Source organism: Hyalella azteca, unplaced genomic scaffold (genome assembly GCF_000764305.2).
Source record: "Hyalella azteca isolate HAZT.00-mixed unplaced genomic scaffold, Hazt_2.0.2 contig11423, whole genome shotgun sequence".
NCBI lineage: Eukaryota > Metazoa > Arthropoda > Malacostraca > Amphipoda > Hyalellidae > Hyalella > Hyalella azteca.
In genome coordinates this window covers 39,633-48,856 of record NW_025941422.1, presented here as the reverse complement: position 1 = coordinate 48,856, position 9,224 = coordinate 39,633, and the positions used below count along the sequence as shown (strand labels likewise).

Genomic DNA, 9,224 nt, shown 5'->3' with positions numbered 1-9,224 from the left:
TAATGCAATCTATTGCGTTCTAACGCAATCTATTGCGTTCTAACGCGATCTATAGCGTTCTAACGCGACCTATAGCGTTCTAACGTGATCTATTGTGCTCTAAAGCAATTTAATGTAACCCAAGGCAATCTAATGTAGCCTAAGGCAATCTAATGTAACCTAATGCATTCTAATGCACAATCTAATGCATTCTAATTCAATCTAATATAAACTAATACAATCTAATGCATTCAAATTCAAACTGACACTTTCTACTGCAATCTAAAGCATTCTAATGCAATCTTAAGTAACCTAATGAAATCTAATATACCCTAAATAAATTTAATGCATTCTAGTGCATTCTAATGTATTGCAATGAAATCTAGTGCAATCAAATAAAATCTCAATGCATTCTTACACGTTCTGATCCAGTCTATTTAATTTTACTGAATTAGGTTGGCTTTAATTGGGCTGGAATGATTTGATTAGGGTTGAATTTGGTTGGGTTGAATTGAGTTGGTGTGATTAAATTGGGTTGAATCAAGTTGGAACAAGTTAAAATGGTTTTGGTTGAATATGGTTTAATTGGGTTGAGTTTAACTTGATTTTGATTGAATTGAGTTAGGTAGGGTTGAATTTAGTTTGATTGAATTGGGTTGGGTTGAATTGGTTTTGGTTGAATTGGATTGGGTTGAATTGGTTTTGGTTAGATTGGGTTGGGTTAAATATGGTTAGGATGAATTGGGTTGGGTTGCATTGGAAGGATTGGGTTGATTTAAATTGGGATCAATTGGGTTACGTTGAATTGGTTTTGGTTGAATTGGGTTGTGTTTGGTTAGATTGGGTTGGATTAAATTTGGTTAGGATGAATTGGGTTGGGTTGCATTGGGAAGGATTGGGTTGATTTGAATTGGGATCAGTTGGGCTGGGTTGAATTGGGATCAGTTGGGCTGGGTTGAATTGGTTTGGGTTGAACTGGCTTGGGTTGTAATGGCTTGGGTTGAATTGGTTAGGATTATGTTGAATTGGCTTGAGTTGTAATGGTTTGGGTTCAGTTAAATTTGGTTGGGTTCAGTTAGATTTGGTTGTTTGAATTTGGTTGGGATGAATTGGGTGAGGTTGAATTCAGTTGGCTTGGTTCAGGTGACAAGACTAATGATGTACTATCTGTTTATTAAAAATGGTTTATCACAAGCTGCTTTGTTTCAGTGCCGTGAGGCTCTCTCAATGCAAGCACTCAAGTATATGCACTTAGAACCATCAGAACTGCACGCTACATTGAGTAGTTCTGGTGGCTCTGAGCACGTATGCTTGGATGCTCATATTGCTCATATATACAGTCTTGTCACAGCCATCAGAATTGCATGCTACATCACATAGTTCCGGTGGCTCTGAGCACGAATGCTTGGGTGCTCAAATATACGCTCTCACAGTCATCAGAACTGCACACTACAGCGCATAGTTCCGGTGGCTATGAGCACGTATGCTTGGGTGCTAAAATGTAGCTCTCACAGCCATCGGAACTACGCCCTGCAACACCTAGTTACGATCATGGCATGTAGATCAATACGGCGCATCAGCCATATCAATAGTAAATTGCGATTTACGGAAAAGCATAATTGGCAACTGGTGTCCAGTGGCATCCACCTTGGCATCTTTGGTGTATGAAATTGGCGTCCTCGACCTATGTTGTGCCATGCTTTACAGTCGNGAGGGAGCCAGCAATTTATGGTGAGTGAAGCTAGAGTATAGACCTGTATTTTGCATGTTTCAATTCAAGTTTAATTTAGCTAGTAAAAAAATGGCATCATTTATAAAGAAAAAAGTGGTCTAAGTTACCCCATTTTACGGTATACACATCACTAGGATAAGATTAAATACTTACCTTGACAATAGACAATGATATCTTAACTTCAAAATTGTTTATATCTCCTCTAGAAAATTAGTTTAAAACTTTAACTACAATTTTTTATGTGTTTTTATAATGTGTTGTATTATTTGTATATGTATACAATACATAAATTTTTTATTTTTTCAGGATTGTACAGACAATGGTTGGGAAATTCTAGTAATGTTCAAGATATGCCTATACTATAGGCCATACTTGTTCTTTCTCACTTCATGATTGTCTGTGGTCTGGACGGAGCATCTACCTATGTGAAGTAAGCTGATATACCAATATTATATACCTATTCTGGGAAGTGGGAATTACCTATATATTAATTTATATGTATTGAGGTAAATATTAATATTCTAGCTTACTTAACTTATCATTTGAAAGCTTTTTCTATTTCTTTTATGTTTTTTAATATCTCTTTTTCATGATAATCACATTAACTAAGTCATTAGCCTAAATCATTCACTCCTCACTGTGGAGTGTGGACAGTCTGTGACTCTTTGGTTATATTTAATATTATTTTAATTGGTTGATATTTAAAATACAGAAGTTTTGTTTGAAAATGATGGCTATTTTCTTATATCATGTACCGTAATGTGTATATTTTTTAATAGTTTAATGACTTTTAAAAATTTAATACTTGAATAATAGACTTTATTTATATTTTTTCAGACTATTTATCTTTCCATAATGGATGTTGGACCTGTCATATATGGTCTTGAAGACTTCCAGGCCAGAGCACTGGCTGCACAAGTTGCTGAAACTGAGAAGATCAATTTTCTTGTGGGCACTCAGTCCCTGCACAATACCAATCAAGTGCAACTTATTGAGTATGATGATGATGACAATGGAATAGTTACAAAAAAAAGCTACACTCATCCTGTTGGAGAAGTCTGGAAAATTGCCAGTGCCCCCCAGACTGCCTGTCTCTTGGCAACAGTACATAACTCGGCTGACAAACCCTTGACTGATGCATCTTGTTCAATTTGGCGCTTGCCGAAAGGTGCCAGCAGTGAAGAACAGGACGAGTCTCATGAAGAGTTGGAACTCGTTGCAAATTTGTCTGAAAATACTAGTTCACAGGATGATTCTATGTTTCATGGAGTAAAATGGGTTGGTTGGAGCTGTGACAGTGATAGCAAAATTGCAACATTAACATCAAAAAACCTAATACTCTGGAATGTGCAAGAAGATGGCTCTGCTGCTGTTGTGTCTTCCAACACTGTGGATAATTTTCTAGCATCTGACCCAGGAAGAAGCAGCAGCAACAGCTTGGGAGTGGGCCGCTGGTATCCTCATCAGCAGGCTGTACAAGTTGCAGCTACTCTAGGGTCATCGGTAGTTGCTTGGGATACGCGAACTATGACGAATGCATGGAGTATTGAAAACGCTCATACTCACACCTGTAGAGATTTGGACTTCAATCCAAATTTACAATACAATTTAGCTACATGTGGCGATGACTGCACAAGCAAGTTTTGGGACATTCGCAAAACCACTGCACCGTTGCTGGTGCTTGGTCACCACACTCATTGGGTGTGGAGTGTTCGTTATAATGCTTCATATGACCAGCTGGTCTTGACTTGCTCTAGTGATCAGAGGGTGGCGCTGGCTAACTTGCCTTCTGTAGCTGCTATGCCTTTTGGTGATATGCAGTCAGAAGAAGTGAACGGCAGTAACCCTGACAGCAACATACCTGAGGGAGTTATTCAAACCTATGAAGAACATGAAGACTCGGTTTATGCGGTTGAGTGGTCGGCTGGAGACTTTTGGACATTTGCGTCTCTAAGTTATGATGGCAGATTGGTTATCAATCGCGTGCCCAGAGCTGTCAAGTACAAGCAGTTCCTGTAGTTTTGAAATTTGATTTGAAGCGTCTTGATTTTTTTTAGTTATGATTTACTTTAAAGATCCCACTTGTCTTGTTAATTGCTTTAAATGTTATGGAAATTTTAAAGAAATGGATTTCTGAAAATATTGTACCATATACATATTTCTGTAGGCGATTGCGGTAGGGTTATTTAATTTCATGAGAAGTAAATATTATTTTAAAAAGTTGGCAGTTGAAATCGTCTCTATAATACAGTTGTTGATCTAGCAATTTGGAAATGTCTTCACTTGGTATTCTTGTAAAATTTCAGCCATGGGTCGAAAAATTATCTGAAGCAATATTTTGTACATTTAAGATAAAATATTGGTTTAGAACAAATGGGCCTTCGTTGTGTAGGTACGGTATGTACCCGGTAGTCACCCCGCTTGATCCTGCTACCTGACCATCAGTTGGACGCTTTAGAGACGTCAATATATTGTCAAATAAATATTTCAGTACAAAGCTCGATGATAATGTAGCTATAACCCACACCTCTATAATTTTTGTTTGATAAATCCATTTATTTACGATTCGTAACGGATTGATATTGGTACCTACTATTTAGAAATTTGTGTTTACTGATGTTAGAATTTTGTTACAAGCTGAAAAAAATTGTCTTTCAGCATAACTCTTTATCACAGGATCTCATATTATTGTCCTGCATTACCTTACTTGCATTACCTTACTCTCTGGAACTTGAAAAAAACGGTTCCAATTGTTTTGAAATGTGTTGAAACTTGAAAGCAACCTATATTGTCTGATTCAAAAACCCTTAGAAAGGAAATTATCTCTGATTGTACGTCTGGCATTGAGCGAGAGTATATAAAGGAATTATGCTGATGTCGTATCTCTGGAAAAAAGCTGATGGAACATTTACAAGAATTAGAGCCTTGTATTGCTATGAATCGTTTTCATGAGAATTGTATTGTTATGAATCGTTTATGAAAGTTTACATAAATATGTTGTTATTTTCTAGAATGAAATGCAGAAGAACCAAACCTCTGTAATTGGTTAGGCTTATTTGATTTTGCTTAAGATTTCTTTTACCAGCCCGGTCTCTCTTTAACCCAACCCGAACACATTCGAGCGTGTAATCCTTAGTTTCCTTGGTATATGTTTCGGACGTAGCAGTCCCAGCAGGCCACGATGGATCGCCGCCTCTGACTATGGCGCATTTGGGTCAGCTGATGCACGATGCTGTTGCTCGCTTCTCGCCACTGGTGGTGGTGCAGCGGCGGACTATGAGGGACCAGTCGTCTCTTGAAGTTCTCCTAAGTGACATAACTAATTCAAATGGGTACTGTTCATACGAACGAGTTCCTTGTCAGGAGTACTGTTCATACGAACGAGTTCCTTGTCAGGAGTACTGTTCATACGAACGAGTTCCTTCTCAGGAGTACTGTTCATACGAACGTGTTCCTTCTCAGGAGTACTGTTCATACGAACGAGTTCCTTCTTAGGAGTACTGTTCATACGAACGAGTTCCTTCTCAGAAGTACTGTTCATACGAACGAGTTCCTTCTCCATGTGATTACTGTTCCTACGAACAAGTTCCTTCTCTATAGGAGTAACGTCCCTAAATACGAGTTTCTTATCCATTTGAGTAAAATAAATATCGAGCAATATCCCGAAGCGGTAGGTAAGTATACTGGATACGCTCTCCGAAAGCCCCTATATATTTGCGGTGCCAGGCTTCAAACTCACAAACAAATACAAAAAACTTGGGAAAGATATGTGCGATCAATGAGAATATGTAGCATTAGTGGTATGCTATGGTACTAAGTGGCACGTGGTAATTGTACACTGTATGGATCTTTCTAGTGATACTCTAACATAAAATGGTTAGAACCACTGCACCACACTATTGTATTTGTTCTATGTTTCGGGTGTGCGAGTAAGCCGTGTTTTCGGTGTAACCAATTTGCCTTCTCCAAAATGCTGCACCTGTATAATATTTTAGTACAGCTTGAAGTGCTCGATATTTTTTATCTATTGAAGAAATATTTGGTGCAGAAGTTTCATTTCCAGCCATGACAGGGTTTATTATATTGTGTCATTTTATACTTCCATTGCTATCTGAAATCCTGTGTATAGAATGAAAATATTGTTTCAGACTTGTTGCAGTATTAATCATGCATATCAAATGATGTTACTCCAAGTAAAAAATGAGGTTGAGGAGTACATGAAATTCTGAGAAAAGATATTGTGAATTTTTGATATTCATAATTCAAATCGTGTTTATGCTCTTGCAGTACGCTTACCGTTTTGCAATTCGTGCTGAGAATTCAAACGTAATAAGATTGATTTCACCTTGAAAGCAAGGCTGCTGCTGGATCAACACTTCACATTAGAAATGTTCACATAGAGTGCTGGCGCGCGCGATTGCTCAATTTTTATTGCATTGTTTTATGTCGGTCGGTTCGCTTAAAATTAACTTCCATGGTCCTATACAAATCGCTAGCGTCCAGGGCGGACTCTGCTTTCACTGCAGTGTTTTTTATTTACTTTGAGTGTGTGATGAATAAGGAGAAAATGTTTCCAGGAGCGATCTATTGAATTTCTTGAATTTTAACGAGATAATGCGTCGTCGCGGTCTAACGCGCGCGCTCCGAGGCCATTTGTGCTGCCACTGCAGCAGCTTTCAGTACTGCACCTGATGGTGCGATACAGCGGCCACTACGTCGGATTTTAGGACTGTAATTGCGAGTGTAATTACTGCTGCGGATTGCAGTACTGCAACTGTTGGTACTAGTACTGCTGTCACTGCCGCAGTGTTCAGTACTGCACCTGCTGCAGGAAGTACTGCTGCCACTGTGGCAATATGCAACTTCACTTACTGCGGCGATATTTATAGGTGTACTTGTTTTTGCTTTCATCCCAGCTATTACGAACTCTATATTTGCATTATTTAGAGTTATGCTAATTTCTGCATTCGGTATCAGTTGCAGCGTTACTACCAATAACATTGCTACTGTGGGTTTTAAAGCTACCTACTCTGCTATTGCCTACTCTGCTATTGCCTACTCTGCTATTGCCTACTCTGCTATTACATACTCTGCTATTACCTACTCTGCTATTACCTACTCTGCTTTTACCTACTCTGCTATTACCTACTCTGCTATTACTTACTCTGCTATTACCTACTCTGCTATTTCCAACTCTGCCATTATCTACTCTACTATTAGCTACTCTGCTATTACCTACTCTGCTATTACCTACTCTGCCATTATCTACTCTACTATTAGCTACTCTGCCATTATCTACTCTACTATTAGCTACTCTGCTATTACCTACTCTGCAAATGCCGCAAATAGTATAATTACTGATATATGCGACAATTGTGTATCATGTGACCATCATAACTGTGTTGGCGCTGAAGAATATGTTTCTGATGTATTTGCTGTTATTGCTTGCATGACGTCAAATGCATTGAAAAAGTGAATGGGTCGTCGTACTGTTCACATTGTGACACACTATCTGCTCGTAGCCTGATATCTCTTTTTTTTTTGGGGGCCATAAGGATGATCTACCAGAGGCAAAATGTATAGCTCTATTAGGACAAAGTTTCGCTAATGTCTTTAAGAGTAGAGCAAAAGTCGCTATACATCAGCCGTGTTGCTGCTACAGTTATTTCAGTTTCACTCGAGTGTTCAGTCAGCTCTGAACCTCTGTTGTGTGTGGACGTTGAGTTAAGGTGAGTTGAGTAGAATTGACGCGTGGTCGAACTGTACGTTCCTGGTGCGTCAATTTTGACAACAACCTAGTGAGATTCGTCTCTACACTCAAACTTTTCACACTAATTTTAAAAATGTCGCTTGAATGGAGATTATCATCAATTATATTTGTTTGACTATATATTAAAATAAATTTGTTTGAAATGCAAAATTCTATAAAAAAATTTTAATTAACACTAGAAAATTTTCGTGTCCTATAACTCTGTGCGTGATTGATTATTAAAATAATGTTCAGACTGGGCAATGATTTTCCTAATAAACAATCGTTAATAATTATGATTAATTTTTAATTACCATTATCATATTCAGACATACCTTATTAATACGTTTAATGTAATTTTCCTGATCAAGCTGGGAAATTTTATTACCGAAAAACATTTTAATTCAACGTAAAATTAATTTTACTTCTATTCACTTTATCGTTACATGAACCTACACAAAAATGATTATTGACAATAATATCATATCTTGCATGACTATCGTTGCTTCTACGGAGTATTACAACGTTTCGAACGTAGAAAATTATGTATGGTAACGTACGCAAACTTCGGAGCTTCCATGAAAGTCATAATATCTACTACCACTTTCGTAGCTTCAATGAATATCGTAGTTTTACGAATATCGTAGCTTCCTCGGACATCGCAAAGTTCACAAATATCTTGTCGTAAGTAAATATACATACTGGGCTAATTCTAACATCACTATACTGATTAATTTGAAATCCTCAATGAATTCCTTACCTTCTAAGGATGTTGTAACTCAAATGAATGTTAAACTGAAATGTCGCCGGTTGACATGGGTAAGTAGGCATATAAAGGTTTCCCCAAAGTTTCATAAAAGTAATAAGATGATTCGACACTTTTATCAGGTTTATTATATAATAATGATAATAGCGGTTTCAGCGTTATTAGGCCGTAGGCCTGTCGCCGATTCTTAACATCACAGAACATTCACAACATTTTGCGGTCTCGAACTCGCAACTCACTGCTACAATTCTGCTATGCTTAACCGCCCGGCCTCCTTGCCGATTCAGACCAGAAACTGGCGTTTCAGCGCATATGCATTTATTCTGCATTTATTGATGGTGAGTTTCTGCAGACACGACAATTTTGTGATACGAGATAAACAGGTTAACGAGATATTTAACAATATGGTTCAAGAATATAACATACGAAAGAAATAGATCAAAATAAATTAGCTCACCGAATCATCGGAGGAACTGCGGGAAATTTCGAACAGGCAATAATCTTAAGGAAACGAGTAGCTAATTCAAAGGTTGCGTATTGTCGTAGGTCAATAAACGTTCTGTCTACTGAATGACATTGGCTCCTCCTATTACAGCGTTAATTAAGGGATGTAATCAGTTGTGCACGAGAAGCCTCAACAATTCATATTTCTTTTATTTTGGACTCTTACAATGGATTAATATTATTATTGATTATTAAATAATTACAAAAATTATTTACATTTTTCTTAATTATTTTATTTGAAAAGTATTTATCACTAATTACATTTATTTTATTTGTATATTAATTTCGTATTATTAGTTGTTATTATGTAATTATTATTCATTATCAAGAGTATCGATACTAATCTAAATAATCGTATCAATCGTAATTCTAAATAACACTGTTATTAATTTAATTATCAAAAACTTAAAAGCAAAGAAAACTCCACAAAAATTCATAGTATCTTTAAAGAAAACGTTTCGGAGTCCAGCTCCATCGTCAGTTCGAAAATTCTA

The 9,224-nt window shown here is 37.2% G+C and overlaps 1 protein-coding gene across 1 annotated transcript; it reads left to right on the top strand.

Moving 5' to 3' along the window:
• Positions 1 to 2,015: 2,015 nt before the first annotated feature.
• LOC108671071 (EARP and GARP complex-interacting protein 1-like) lies at positions 2,016 to 4,795 on the top strand. The gene is made up of 2 exons (XM_018158552.1): positions 2,016 to 2,141; positions 2,549 to 4,795. The coding sequence occupies exon 2, from the start codon at positions 2,567 to 2,569 to the stop codon at positions 3,728 to 3,730; it is 1,164 nt and encodes a 387-aa protein (XP_018014041.1). The 5' UTR covers positions 2,016 to 2,141; positions 2,549 to 2,566; the 3' UTR covers positions 3,731 to 4,795.
• Positions 4,796 to 9,224: the final 4,429 nt, after the last annotated feature.

Bases quoted from the DNA above. Each gene is read 5' to 3' on its own strand.
- LOC108671071 (XM_018158552.1), top strand. From the start codon at position 2,567: ATGGATGTTGGACCTGTCATATATGGTCTTGAAGACTTCCAGGCCAGA.